The 15,471-nt window shown below is 42.2% G+C and overlaps 1 protein-coding gene across 2 annotated transcripts; it reads right to left on the minus strand.

The window, feature by feature from the left end:
- Nucleotides 1-647: 647 nt before the first annotated feature.
- On the minus strand, nucleotides 648-15,131 carry ATP23 (ATP23 metallopeptidase and ATP synthase assembly factor homolog). 2 transcript variants are annotated; one of them, XM_087814575.1, is made up of 6 exons: nucleotides 14,948-15,131; nucleotides 11,869-11,914; nucleotides 11,109-11,190; nucleotides 6,929-7,066; nucleotides 3,835-3,918; nucleotides 648-1,096 (listed from the first exon to the last, which is right to left on the minus strand). In XM_087814575.1, the coding sequence occupies exons 1-6, from the start codon at nucleotides 15,117-15,119 to the stop codon at nucleotides 893-895; spliced, it is 726 nt and encodes a 241-aa protein (XP_087670701.1). In that variant the 5' UTR covers nucleotides 15,120-15,131; the 3' UTR covers nucleotides 648-892. The 2 variants fall into 2 exon arrangements, with proteins under 2 accessions (XP_087670701.1, XP_087670700.1); XM_087814574.1 differs by lacking the exon at nucleotides 14,948-15,131 and adding an exon at nucleotides 14,846-14,860.
- Between the last annotated feature and the right edge of the window lie 340 nt (nucleotides 15,132-15,471).

The raw sequence follows: 15,471 nt of genomic DNA on the forward strand, positions 1-15,471 counted from the left end.
GTGCTTGACAAAAGATTTGAGAATGATTATGTGAAAAATCTTTTAAGTATATAAAAATTAGACCTGGCCAGGTGGCTCAGTTGTTTGGAAGGTCATCCCATACACCAAAAAGGTTGTGGATTAAATGCCCGGTCAGGTTGCGTATAAGGCAATAGATCATACCGATGTTTCTCTCTCTCTCTTTCTCCCTTCCTCTGTCTCTAAAAATCAATAAAAAGCATATCCTCAGGTGAAGATTAAAATTATATATATATACATATATATATAAATTAAATTGCATTATAAATTTAATGCACTGGCCTTTACTAAAAATTAAAAAAGAAAAATCTAATCAAAATTGTCTCCAGGAAACTAAGCAATAGAGTCTCCACATATATATTGAAAGAAGAGCAGGGAGTGGAGAGGCATTGATCATTGAATGAATTATTTTTAACTTTCATTCCTTGTGTGTTTTGATCATAACATCCCAGCAAATGTCTTATAATAAGATCAGTATATTTTTCTTTACACTTAATGTAAATACCAACAGTGGTCTCCCATCAACATTATACAAGGGCACCACTCCACAGGTTTCTTAATCAAATATTAAAATAATCACATGTAATAAAAATAAAATCACAATAATAAAAAACACGAGTACAATGTAGAAAAATACAAAAATGTAATTTATTTGCCTTATTTACCAAATGGTTAGCTATAAAGATACAATTTTTGCCTTGGAGTTTAAGGCAGTTTCATTTTTCATCAGTTACTTTTTTTATCATTTGCTAGAATCAGCATCTTCTGTCTTATCTGTACTTAATTGATCACTTATGTTTTACACATTTGTGCACTTGAGAATCATATTTCTTCATGATCACTGAGGCTCAGTAGTATAAAAATGTCATTGTCTTCATATATTTGAGTAATACCGATCACGGTTTTGAAAGTCTCTATGAGCATATTTTGCATAAGTCTTGTTATGTGGGATCCTTCCAAAAGGTTCATGGTCATTGAAACAAGATTCAAAGACATCATCAACAGCCTTTTCAGCTACTTCTTTGCTGATATTTCTAACAGCCAGGATAGAAAGAATGGCTCTGTCTCTCACACAAGTCTAAAAAGAAAGGAAAGTATGTGGCTTTAAAATTTAATTATCAAATAATAACATCTTATATAACATCTGAACCATAATCAAAACTGTTATTTTATTCTGTCATTCCTAAGAAGAAATCAGCTCAATCTAAAATTATTTAGGTATTAAAATTAAAATAAATTAATTAATTAAAACAAAATAGCCCAGCCGGGTGTGGCTCAGCGGTTGAGCGTCGACCTAGGATCCAGGCGATTGGGGTTCGATTCGCAGCCAGGGCACATGCCCGGGTTGTGGGCTCGATCCCCAATCGGGGGCATGCAAGAGGCAGCCAATCAATGACTCTCTCATCATTGATGTTTCTATCTCTCTCCCTCTCCTTTCCTCTCTCTGAAATCAATAAAGATATATTAAAAAATAATAATAAAAATAAAATAATTTAGGTATACGTAAGAACTCCAATTTTCTCATCCTTTCCAATAATATAAGCAGATATCATTCTCTGAAGTTCTAGGCAGCGTTTGCCAAACAATAACTCTCAATTTGCAAAATCATAAAAAAGTGGAAAAACAAGGTTCTGGTTGAATTAATAGAATTTAAATAAATTTCAAATATACTTTACTTTTGTAACTCTCTTCCTTTGCAGTTGACCAATGCTAGGTAACTTTTCCTTTGAGAGAAGCTCTAGCCCCTGAAGGCAATAGGAAACCACACATATATATACACAGTTTGAAAGTATCTTCATTTTTCAGGGTGGGGGGAATCAAACAAAGTTTTTGTTTGTTTCTGAGTGGTTTTTGCATGGGTGTTAAAGTTCTCTTCCTAAGAAAATAATTTACCTAATGTTACATAGTAATAGACTAGAATTACTCAGTATTCTAAATATTTTAAGAAACATAAGGTCTTGCCATTCCAATTCTTGAAGAGCTTTTACTCATTTTATTTCCTCACAGGCCCAAACTAAAACTCAAAAGAATGACATTTAACCTTTTCCTGAAAAATAAACATGGATCCTGATGGCTGTGCACCCTGTCAATCATTGATTTTCTCTGCAAGTTCCCAGTTTTACTTTGGCCTGGTCAGCATACCCAACCTGGAGATGCTCACTGATATTGGAATATAAAACAGTGCTTCTCAACCTAAATTACACCAAACACTGATTTTTAAAATAAATCCCAGGCATAAAGGATTAAGAAGAGAAGGACTGATACAAGCCACAACTGAATTGCCAGAGAAGAAATTTCTCCCTTCCAGGGGGGAATAAAATGGTGGTAAAAATCTGTCTCCTGGAGCCACAGGGAGATGCAATTCAGATCACAATTCAGATTCGCTTCTTTCTAGATGTAATAAATATCTGTTAAAAGTGTACTATTTTACAATCAGTTACTGTGGTTGATGTTTATATTTCTTGGGAACAAAAGCAGGATTCCATTCCCTAACACTTCCCCCTCGACCAGGCTCCCACTACCTCCACATAGTTACTATCCTGCTGCAAGTTTTATTCATTTTCAGATGCTGTTACCCAAGGTAAAATTAATTAATTAATTAATTAACTAATTAATTAATTAAAAGAGAGAGACTTCTCTTTCAAAGACTCTGGGCCCTGGATCACATGCTTTAAGCTCATTGTCATCTTCTCCTTCCACCTTCCCACTGAGAGCCAGAGCACACAGGCCATTCAAACGGAGACCAAGCAGAACTTACCCCAGGAGCAGGGATCCAAGAGCACAGAAAACGTGGCACAAAGCAGCTCAGTGCGGTACCACTAAGCTGACAGCACAGGCTAAAAACATAGCAGCCTTACCTGAGTCATCACCCTCTCCAGGCAGCAGGCTTCTCTTCTGCTCCCACTAAGTTCACCTCTCTTAGTAGTTCCCCGTGACTGTCTACCCCCTGCCCCAGAGTTTAGCGACTCCTCCAGAGAACCGAGGGCCTTTCTGTTATTGTTCCATGCCTATCCTCTTTGCATCTGCTGTCCAGCTGAAACTGCTATCCTGATGCTCATGACCCTTACAAACTGGCCTCGCAAGCTCTTTCCACAGAAAATCTCTCACCAGCCTTTCTCCTAAGAGTGGACACAGAGCCCCTCGGTGGCTGTGGGGAGAACTGCTCATTCATGATCAGTGCACTGGTTCTATACTCCTCTCCTCGTGTCCGCCTGTGGCAGGTAGATGTATGACACGACAGCAAAGCTTTCCAACAGGATGATCTTGCCTATAGTTTTCTTTTTGGTTTTTGTTATTGGCTTTGTTTAGTTTTGTTTACAAAATCCCTCTGAGCTCAGTTCATCATAATCAAATCTGTGCCAATCCAAAACTTTGCTATGATGTCACACATCCTTTAACGGTGCACTAACACACAGCTGTAACCTGTGCAGCAGTGCAGTCTCTTCTGAAAGGCGTTACTTTCTTGTCTTGAGAATATGGTGGTAGTTTTAAAATGCAAATCCATGACTGGTAGGATAAAAGTAAGACAGGCTGTGATTTCACTTCCATTCCTTATCTACCTGCATCCAAAAGCATCCGAAGAGCAAGATCATAGTAAATCTTTTCACTGTTAAAATCTCTCAGTCAGTCACATAGCTTGCCCATAATTATAAAACAGAACTAAATTCCATGTATTTGGCTTAAATGATATAGCTTATATTCTTTTCATATAAGTAGTTCTTTCAAATTTCAAATACTAAATATACTTCTCATTTCTTTATTCATTATTTCCACTCTTAGCACTCTTGAAGGTAAGTTATTCATGTTAGTTTTTACCTTATGGTGTTGTTTTAATCCAAAATGTAGCCTGAATAGTTCATTTACAAGCGAGCAGTCTCCACTGAGGTTAGCAGCTCGAATCTATCACAAAGACAGAAGGCAAACGGAGAAAATAAGTGCTTGTGCTCTATACCCTTATAGCAACCGTTTTAAATTGAAAAAATATATAAAGGTAGCACATTTTTCTGTGATCGGAGTAACTGTAAGACTGTTTTTAAAGAATTTTTAAAACTCTATTGACTCCAGAAGTTCTTTAGCTAAGAAAGAGAGCAGCTATCCATGAGCTATGTGAGACAGCGCCAAAGGCACTGGGCTGGCATGTGCGTGACAACCTGAAGCCAGGACATATTTTCTAATTTACTACATTTTTAAAGTAAGTAACAGCTTTAAAGATAAAAAAAGCCTTGGAACTACCCACATAGATTCTACAGCTAACCTGGCCACATTTTTGCTAATTCACTGCAACCAGAATGGCCCATTTCATGTTATTTCGCAATAACGTGGTCGTACTCCTCTGAAGAGCTCAAGGTTCTTACACATTTTAGCTCTCAGGCACTAATCCTCGTAACACCCGAGAGAGAGAGACCTATTTAACACTCAGGATTCACAACCTGGCCGGGTGTGGCTCATCGGTTGAATATCAACCTAGGATCCAGGCAATTGTGGTTCGATTCCTGGCCAGCACACATGCCCGGGTTGCGGGCTCATCCCCAGTCGGGACATTCAGGAGGCAGCCGATCAATGGCAACTCTCTCATCATTAATGTTTCTCTCTCTCGCTCTCCCTCTCCCTTCCTTTCTCTGAAATCAATAAAGATTTTTTTTAAAAAAAAAACAACTCAGGATTCACTAATGAACAAAATAAACTGACGAACAAAATAGAAACAGAGGCATGAATACATGGAACACACCGACAGCTGTCAGAGGGGTGAGGGATGGGGGGACTGGATGAAAGAAGGTGAAGGGATTAGTGAGAGAACATATATGCATAACCCATAGGCACAGACAAGAGTGTGGTGATGGCCAGAGAAAAGGGGTGGTGGGGGATGGGTGGAGGTGGGCAATGGGGGGGTGAGGAATGGGGACATCTGTAATAGTGTCAACAATAAAAATAAAGTAAAAAAAAACCTCAGGATTCAGTCTACTCTCCAAATAATATGAGTTATAGTTAGATGCAATAAGGTCGCTTATTGATTTCAAGGGAAAGAGAAATAATGTAAAATATAAAATATTAGCTTGAAATTTCTATTAGGTTGTGTTTTTTTTAAATAAGTTTTTATTGATTTCAGAGAGAGGAAGGGAGAGGGAGAGAGAGACAAACAGCAATGGGTTAATAAAATGCAAGTATGAAATATTTATGTCTCTTTAGGAGCATATTTATATTTATATGTATATTTCTGAGAACAATCCAAAGTGCTTACTAATAAATATTTTTTTATGTTGTATTTCTGAGACAGTGTTCACTCTAGAGCAAGAAAGGAGCTTTACTTAGAGAAGGCAGCACAGAAAACCAGTAAGAACCCTGGTTATAATCCTGCCTCTTCCATGAACTACGGAATCCAAACAAACGCCTCACTTTCCACAGACACAAAATGAGGGTAATAGTATCCACTTCCACGGGTTGTTGTGAAGATTATATAAGAATCTACAAACACTTTGTGTGCCAATAGCACTCTAGCAAACATGGTGAATGTCCCTAAAACCCACTGGACTTTCTGTAGGAAGTGTGGCAAGCATCAACTTCACCCCCAGGGAAAGCGGCTTCAGGACAGGAAGCAGAGTGGCTACAGTGGGCAGACTAAGCCAATTTTCCAGTAAAAAGGCTAAAACTAGCCCTAGCCAGTTTGGCTCAATGGTTAGTCAGCCCACGGACTGAAGGGTCCCAGGTTCAATTCCAGCCAAGGGCATATATATCGGTTGCAGGCTCAATCCCCGGCTCCCGTCGGGGCATGGGCAGGCAGCAACCAGCGGATGTGTCTCTCTCACATCCATGTTTCTCTCTCTCTCTCCCTCCCTTCCTCTCTCTGTGAAAAGGAATGAAAAAAAATATATCCTTGGGTGAGAATTAAAAAAAAGAAAAAAAGCTAAAACTACAAAGAAGATTTTGCTCAAGCCCTGGCTGGGTAGCTCAGTTGGTTAGAGCACTGTGCCGATACACCAATGTTAACAGGTTCAATTCCTGGTCAGGGCACATACAAGAGTCACCCAATGAATGCATAAATAAGTGGAACAACAAATTGATGTGTCTCTCTTCCCCCCCGCCCCCGTCCCTTCTTCTACCTACAAAATCAATAAATTTTAAAAATTAATTTAAAAAAAGAAGGTTGTGCTGAGGCTTGAATGCACTGAGCCCTACTGCAGATCTGAAAGAACACTGGCAATTAAGAGATACCAGCATTTTGAACTGGGAGGAGACAAGAAGAGAAAGGGCCAAATGATCCACTTCTAAGCTTCATATTTTGTTTTATTATGTAACAATAAAATCTTGAGGATATGTTCTTAAAAAAAAAAAAAAAATTAAAAAAACCAGCCCTAGCTGGTTTGGCTCAGTGGTTAGAGTGTTGGCCTGCGGACTGAAGGGTCTCAGGTTCGATTCCAACCAAGGGCAATGTACCTCGGTTGCAGGCTTGATCCCCAGCCCCGGGGCACGCACAGGAGGCAACCAATTAATGTGTCTCTCTCTCTCTCCCTTCCACTCTGTCTGAAAAAGCAATGAAAAAAACATCTTCGTGTAAGGATAAAAAAAAAAAAGAATCCACAAACAGAACAGTGACTGGCACACAACCCTCAGTTAATGTTAACTATCCTTATTTTTTTATGTTATATAGTTTATTCCATAAGAAATAGCTTATTATTATAGTTAATCATCACTACTATTAGAATTAAAAGGTTATAGTTAACATAATTCTTTAAAAAATACTTAAAATGTCTCTTGTATCTCAAAAATTGTACACAACAGAAACAGAAATTCAAGACTAACGTGGAACTATGGCAGTAAGAAAAGGAGTATGTTTAAATAAATTATACTTGAATAAACTGTTCAAACACAATGTTCTGTAGGAAAAAAAGATATCGTCCACAATAAAACTCACCTCTGAGCAGGCCAAATGTCTGACATTGGTGAACCAGTCGACATGAGCGCGACAATGATCATATGCGTGAATGAGCTCATGGGTGACCACTCTGTTCATATGGGCCTGATTACGGATATTATTCTGGCACAAAACAATCTAGGAGGCACCAAAATAAGAGAAGTTCAGTTATGTCTAAAATCTACTCTCATTTCATGGATTCTATCTTCTCTCTCCCATGAGGGGGGCTCACCTGCTTGTGTTGCCTCCACCCCCTTTTCTCCACTGACCCCACACCTACCCATCCGTCAAGGCCCAGTCTTAACTACACAGTCCATTAAGCCTTCCCAATGATTAACGTCTCCCTTCTCTCCTCTCTGACTATAACAGCACTTGGATTAAGGACACTCATTCACATACTGTCCTCACTGGGCTGACTAGCAGTGTGTCTTGGAATCCACAGCATTGTATTTAGAGTGTGAACTTTGGAAGAAGCAGACAGATTCAAAGTCTAGCCCCATTCCTTACTAATTCAGTGACCTGGGGCAAGTTTCTGAACTTCCCTGTGCCTCAGTTTCCTCAGCTATAAAAAGGAGATAATTAGAGTGCCTACCTCAAAGAATTGTGAGAATTAAATGAGAATATATGTAAAATGCTTCTGAACAAGTTTCTGAATGAGCAATGAATCAACAGTGAATGACCACCACTGTTCCACTCTGTAAGAACTGCCAGGAAAAGTCCTCAGAAAGACATTCAGAAAGAAGTGCAAAAAGCCACAGCACACTGAGCAAGACCCTATAAGAATAATAAGGACATGAAGGATCCTAATAATAACAATTACCATTTAGTGTGTAATTTCTATGTGCTTGGCACTGGGATATGGGCCAGATATTTCATATATATTTATTCAAAAGCCATTTATTCAACTAATGTTTATTGAGACCTATTAGTAAATTTATAATCTACTAACAGAGATAGAAATTAGTCAGTATTTACCAAAATACTTGAATACACACAATGATAGCTATCATGAAACCCAGGCTGTCATGAGTACCTAAAATGAGAATGCCTGGCCTGTCTGGAGATTTGGGAATGGCTTCTCTGCAGAAGGAATGTTTAAACTGGGATCTAATGAATGAATGGGAGTTAAATTTGAGGAGGGGGGAAGGGAGCATACCAGAGAAAACAGCCTATGCAAAGGGTATGAGGAGTGTTGAAGGAACAGAAGTTTGAGAAGCTGAAAGCAGGCCTATATTGCTGAAGCAGAGTTTGAGGTGGTGAGCACCAGATAACGCTGGTGAGGTAAGCAGTGGCCAAATAACTGAAAGCCTTGTCTTTCTCCTGAGAGCAACAGGAAGTCACTGAAAGGGAATAGTGAAATGGGGAGGAGGGGGGTGCTTTTGTTTTGTTTTCATCCTTTGACTATAGTTGGAAAAATATGCAAAAAATGAGCAAAACTGGAGTCAGAGAGACTAGCTAAAGGCTAATGAAGTATTCTTGGCAATAGGTAAAGATACCTGAGCTAGGATAGTGGGAGCCAAAAATGGTAATTAGGATGCAAATTAGATAAAATTTGGTGATGGAGAGAATATGGGAAAGGAATCAGAGATATCAAGGATGATCCCTAATTTCTGGTTTGTGTAATAGGGTGGATGGTGGTATCATTCACTGAAATATGCAAAACTAAAAGACCAGGTTGCATGGGGTAGGGGATGGTAAAAATCATCAATCTGGACTTGGACAGGTCAGGTCTGAGGTACCTTTAAGACAACCAAGGTGGGTGTTAAGTGGGCACTTAGATATATAGATGTGGAATTCAAAAGAGAGCTCTAACCTAGGAAAATAAATGAGATCCCCTTGGCAAAGTATACAGTAAAAAGGAAGGGGATCTAACACCAAGGATTAAGGGACTTCAACATTTAAGGGCTGACAGAAAGGTGAGCTAGCACGCGGCCGGGCGCGGCTCAGCAGTTGAGCATCGACCTCGGATCCAGGCAACCGGGGTTCGATTCCTGGTCAGGGCACATGCCCAGGTTGCGGGCTAGACAGCTGATCAATGATTCTCTCATCATTGATGTTTCTATCTCTCTCTCTTCCTCTCCTTTTCTCTCTCTGAAATCAATAAAAGTATTAAAAAAAAAAAGGTGAGCTAGCAAAAGAGCTACCAGAAGAGTGCTGTGCACCAGGCACCATGGGAAGAAAAGTGTTTGGCATGACCTGCTAAAGTCAAATGTACGCATAGCACATCACCCAGCAATTCCACTCCTAGAAATATACCTTGGAGTAACCAGGAGAAAAGTTAAAAAATATTCACAGCAGTGTTGTTCAAAATAACAAAGTTGGGAAGAATATTAAATAGTGTAAACTATGGCATAGGCACACAATGGAATACTATCCAACAGTGAAACTAAATAAACCAGAAGTATACACAACAACATGGAAGAATCTCACAATGTTAACAAAAGAAATGTTGCAGAAGATTACATACTGTATGAGTTCATAAAACTACAAAGTATTACAAAGTATAACTCAAAGTATTCCATGAATAAACCTTAAGAGCAGGAAACTAACATTATTGGGTTGTACATATAGAGGGTAAAGTAATTCAGAAGGCAGGGAATGATTACCACAAAAGCCAGAATAGGGAAGGAGAGGCAATGTGATTCAAGAGGGGCAAACAGGCTCCCGAAGTCCTGGCATTGCCCTATTCTTCACGTCGGTGGCAGTTATGCAGGTGTTCCTTACATGGGTGTACATAGAGGTTTTTTACTTTCTGTATGAATGAGCTACTTCACAATACAAATTTTTATTTTAAAAAAATTTAAAAGAGAGTGTCCACTGTGTTCAAAACTGCTGAGAAGTAAGATGGAGGTTCCAAATGTCCACTGTATTTAACCCCAAGGGGGGATGAACTTACCAAGACCCGATTTGAGAGCTATAGGTATTGTGATTACAAATTTACAAGTGAGGAAACTGAGAATAAGGCAAATGACCTGCCAAAGCCCCACAATTAATAAGCAGGAGAACTAGGATTTGAACTCAATGCTACCTGACTCCAAAATCCAGGCCCCTCACCCCTGGGTTGTACTGCTTTTTCCCATGACTACTGTGAAACAGCTATAAATAACCAAAATACATATAAAATTCTCCAGCAGGGAACAATTAAGTGCAGTTAGATTCGGGTTATATTCAAGATGGAAATAGTTACTTATAACACCTTCATCTACCCTCATCACATGACATAATCTATCTACCACCTCCAAGATTCTCTCAAAACCCTCCAATGACTTAAAGCTAATAACATGTATTGAGTGCTACTATGCTTTCTATGATGGCACTTTATAAGAAATGTCTCATTTAATTCTCATAACCATTCTATAAGACAGACACTAACATTACCCATATTTTACAGATGAGAAATCTCACTCCCCTAATCAAAAATTTTCAGCCCGGCTGGCGTCGCTCAGCTGTTGAGCATCAACCTAGGATCCAGGAGATCGAGGTTCAATTCCCGGTCAGGGTACATGCCCGGGTTGTGGGCTCGATCCCCAGCGTGGGGTGTGCAGGAGGCAGCCGATCAATGACTCCCTCTTGTCATTGATGTTTCTTTCTATCTCTCTCTCCCTTTCCCTTCCTCTCTCTGAAATCAATAAAAAATATATTAAAAAAAAAATCCAAAGGCATATATCACTTCTCACCATGTAAAGGTGAAGCTCTTTAGCTTAGCATTCAAAGCCTCCCACCATATGGCTTACTATTCTTTCCAATTCTGTTTCCCCTATTTCCCATGCATTTCTGCCCTCCAGTAAACTAGACAACATGTCATTCCCCAAATATACATTGTTCTTTCCCAACACGCCATCTTTGCTCATGATTCCCCTGCTTGGGCAACAGCAGTCTTTGTCTTCTTTGCCCTGATCCTCTAGCTGAATCTGTTGGCATCTTTCAGTCAATCATGTCACTGTCCCATTGTGGTAATCATGCCCACCTAAAATAGTTTAACCTGCCTCCAATTTTGTCATTGTCTGTGTTCACGTCTTTTCTCCATGTGAAGGTATATGCTCCTTAAGAGTAAGGCTCGTGGCTAATTCATTTTTTGAATCCCACACAAAGTCTACTGAACAGTCCCCAGCATGCAGAAGGTCCTCAACAAATATCAGGAGAATCGGAGGAAAGCAAACAACTTGGCAAAAATGCCTACCTGAGACATGGAAGCATCAAAACCTCCACTGACATTTCCATTACAGTCTTCACAAGAAAAGTGTCTTTCTCTGTTAACAGCACTAAAAGGCAAGAAGGAATTCGAGACAATGTCCAGAAGCAATGTGCATGTGGCACAGGGAACAGCCCTGGGCCAGGAGACCCACATCAAATCCCTGCCACCACTCACACATATGAAACACTGGGAAAGCAACTTAACACCCCCAGGACTCAGTTTTTTCCTCTGTAAAACAAGGAAATTATCTCTGAAATCTATCCTAATTCAAATTCTATGAACTTTATGATTTATAAAGCATTTGGTCAACTAATTAAGACCATATTGGAAATACGATGGAGTTCCTGTCCTTCGGCCAGAATGGTAAGAAGTAGACCTCAGAAGTCACTTCCTCCAATCCCCTCAAAGTTAAACAGCGCCTGGATAGTTCCTACATAACAAGCTGAGATTTATTCTCCATTAAGGACATTGCCAAGGCTGGCAGAGTGGAAAAGCCAGGTTTAGTAATTACTTACAAGAAAGATTTTAAGTATTGTCTTTACTAAATAACCGAGATGTAGCGTTAGAGCAGATGTCCGAAAAGAATAAGACTTGTCTGGAGAGAATGCAGCCAATCACTACCACCCACCATATGGAAAAAGGCTTTGTGGCCTAAAGTTAAATATGAGTGTTTCCAGTTTTTTTTTGGGGGGGGGTGTTTTTAGCAGCCAGAATATAGAGCAGCACTTCAAAAAGATTTACTTACCAACCTGAGTGCTTCATGGCATCAAGTAGAAGTTTGACATACGGATCTAAAAAGATATTGATTCAATTACATATGCAAATTGGAAAAAATAGCCAATTAAATTATCCAACTAGCAGTATAAGGTATTATCAAAAAGCAATTCACAAATCTTAATGAGGTAATACTATATTAAAATTGTTTTTTTTAAAAAGACAAGCTTAAATTAACATAAAAGCAAGCCTTTAATGAAATGAAACACTGATACAAATACCAGATGGGTCCTACCAAACATCTCAGATAATATCAAATATGGTTTTTTAATTTTTTTATTGATTTTACAGAGAGAGAGAAAGGGAGAGGGAGGGAGGGAGAGAAATAGAGAGAGAGGGAGAGCAAGAGACAAAGAGAGAAACATGGATCAGCTGCTGGGGATCAAACCCACAACCTGTGCGTGTGCCCTAACTGGGACTTAAACCAGTGACATTTCAGTGCACAGGACTATGCTCAACCAACTGAACCACACCAGCCAGGGCAACATCAAATATATTTTTAAAGGACATTTTTAGTTAAATGATCAAAGACTGAGGGAATCTTGGGCCATATCCATAAAAATGAGCAGCAGCATCGTATCTAGATACAGAGAAAGGCAGTAAGTAGCCCCACTGTGGTCTATCCCAGTCAGACCACACTGGTAACACAGCGTCCAGTCTGAGTACCACACTCTAAGCGGGACCTGCCAAATGAAGCTCTTCCACGAGGAAAGGTAATTAGTACAGGACTATGTTCGGTAAGAAGCAAGTCGATATTTCTTAAGAGGATAGAACAAGGATCAAAGGGTGTAAGTTACATGGAGCAGATTCCAACTCGGTATGAGAAAGGGTTTTTCCAACAATTAAAGCTTTTGATACAATAGACGAGCAGCCTCAAAGAACAGAAAACCTGTTCCGGCAGAGGTCTATAAACGCTCTGGTCAGTGATGGCACAGAGATTTTCCTGCATGGCGGTGGAAAGGCCTATGACTCCTGAGGGCCCTTCCACTTCTAAGAGCCTATGAGCCTGTGGCGATTACAGGAAAGTACAATGAACCCAAATGCCTCTAATAACTGTTCTCACAGGTATCTTGTCTGAGAGTATAAATGCACAGCAAATTATAAGACATAAGCAAAAAAATAGGGGGGGGAAGAAATGAAGGGGTTTTTTAGTGTTGAAAGCAAAAACAGGGAGAGTAAAAGAAAAGCAGTTATTGGGATGATAAAGTTAGGTTAGGTTACTGCTTCACTAGCCTGCCTCCTCTTAAGAGTGTTAACAGTAAAATAATTATTATGAACAAGTATTATTTAGTGTATATCAGGTGTCTCGCACCATATCAAGTAATTATTATTCAAGCAACTAAGAAACTTTTACAAAGTTGAAGTAGGTTCAAAAATCTATAGTCCTCTCACTAAAAAAAAAACAAAAAACTAAAAATCACAGGGAACCCAGTGGTTTTGGACTTCAAGAAGACCTGCAGTATTTTAGAATCAATTTGCTTTAAATAAAAAGAAAACAAAGGTCTCCTATGAGGCTTGGTCTCTCCCATCACCCCTGCCTTGAATTTCAAAGCTGCAGGTTGGTGCTCTAATACCACCAACAGCTTCTCCCAGGAGCCCTCCCGTGGAAGGTTGAGGCCTGTTCATTCTTACGGGGGCTCGCGTTCAGCACCTCCCATCCTATCCCAACTTTTTCCTCCATGGTTGCCTTCCACTGCAAGAACAGCTACCCTTTATCCAGCTCCTAATATGCCGGCACTTTACATTCATAAAATCTATTCCTCACAACTCTGAAAGAGGTATTTTTAACCCTCTCCCTCCTTTCTTTTTTGCAGATAGGAATAGAGGGGTTCAGAGAGCTCAATCACTCTTCCGCACCTAAGGGAGGGACCAGAATTTGAACCAAGCTGCAATTTGAACTCTGCATCCCATGTTCTTTCCACTGTTCCACTGAAACCTCTTAAAGGCAAGGTCTTGATTCACCTTGGTCTTTTCCCACACTCAGAGCCTCGGAGGTATTCAATACATACTGTAAATACAACGTCATAGGTCCCTCTATTCCCCTCCCACCTCCCTCGATTCCCTATATGCAGGTAATCTCAAGAAGGTTGTTAAATCTTTGGGATGGTTGATTTTTTATTTTTACTTTTGAGAGAGAGAGACAGAGAAAGAGAAGCATCCATCTGTTGTTCCACTTATTTATGCTTTCCTTGGTTGTTTCTTGTATGCTCCCAGAGCCAGGAGCGGACCCCTAGCTTTCAGGTGTGAGGGTGAGGCTCTAACCAGCTGAGCTACCCGGCCAGGCGCGGGGGGGGGGGGGGGGGGGGGGTGAACTGTGACTGGCCAGCCAGCTATGAAACAGTAACCTTGCTTTGGAAAAAGTACTTTTAAGACTTTGATTTGTAAATGCGTTGAAGTAAACTTTAGGAAGTCCATGTCAATGTAAAAAAGTTAAGAAATCCCGAGTTACAAGGGCCCTGGGAGAGAAATCAGTGGGCGGGTAGCTGCGTCCTCACTGAGCCCGCAGCGGCGGCTCTTAAGCGTCTCGGGGTCGCCGAGCCCAGAGCCGACAGGACGGAGCCATGAGCTCTCTCTCCAGAAAGTGCACCCAGGGCGCGCGCACGGTTTCGCGGTCCGGTTCGGGGGCTTCTACACTCCGAAGCCCATCCATGCCCGAAGGCGAAGGGCCCCTTCCAACCAAGGCGGGGTCTGTAAAACTATGGTTTTCGCACCGCCTGCAGTAAGTGCGCCTGAATGACGCGCTCTTCAAAACTGCTCCGCCAGGCTCTGAAGTCCCCATTTTGCTGCATAACTTACATAATTATGAAATCAGATTATCTGACAGAAAAGGGCACACTCCTAACCCGACTCCCATTCATTCCACAGGCAGGGGCAGCGCCCCCCCCCAAGAGGCCCCTGAGGCCCGGCCCCCCTCCGCGCCGCGGCGCCCGAACCCGGCCCGGCCGCACCTGGGACTAGCCCCGGAGCCCCGAGCGCGGCGCCCGGGCCCCGCCCAGCCCGCCGGGCCTCGGCGCCACCCGCCGACCCCCAGCCTCCGGGTCAGCTCCTACTAGTCTGCAGCGTCTTCAGGAGCATGAGCTGGCAGTTCTGGTTGCTGGTGAAGAAGCCTGAGAGGAGCCCCTGCCGGGGCTTCTCCTGCGCCGGCGGCTCGGGGACCGGCGACTGCTGCAGCTGCTCCGCCGCCGCGGGGCCCGGCCCGCGCTCGTCCGGAGCCCCGGCCATGCCATCCGCGGACCTGGCGCCGCTTCCTCCCGCCTCTGGCGCCCGCGGCGAGGCTGGGAAGGTAACCACCCCGCGCCCAGCCCGGCGCCCAGGGCTCCCCTCACGAGGTTGGGCCGGAGGGGGATCCTCAGCCCCGCGAGGGACGCGGGGCGGGGCGAACGCGCGGGGCGGGGCGAGTGCGCGGGGTGGGGCGGGGCGAGTGCGCGGGGTGGGGCGGGGCGAGTGCGCGGGGTGGGGCGGGGCGAGTGCGCGGGGTGGGGCGGGGCGGGGCGGGGCGCTGAGGTGGGCGTCTGCGCTTGCAGGCTGCGCCCCGGACGCTGCGGGCTTCGCCCCTGCCCCGCAGGCTTGCGGC

The sequence above is a fragment of the Miniopterus natalensis genome, chromosome 2 (assembly GCF_054644295.1).
Source record: "Miniopterus natalensis isolate mMinNat1 chromosome 2, mMinNat1.hap1, whole genome shotgun sequence".
Classification (NCBI taxonomy): domain Eukaryota; kingdom Metazoa; phylum Chordata; class Mammalia; order Chiroptera; family Miniopteridae; genus Miniopterus; species Miniopterus natalensis.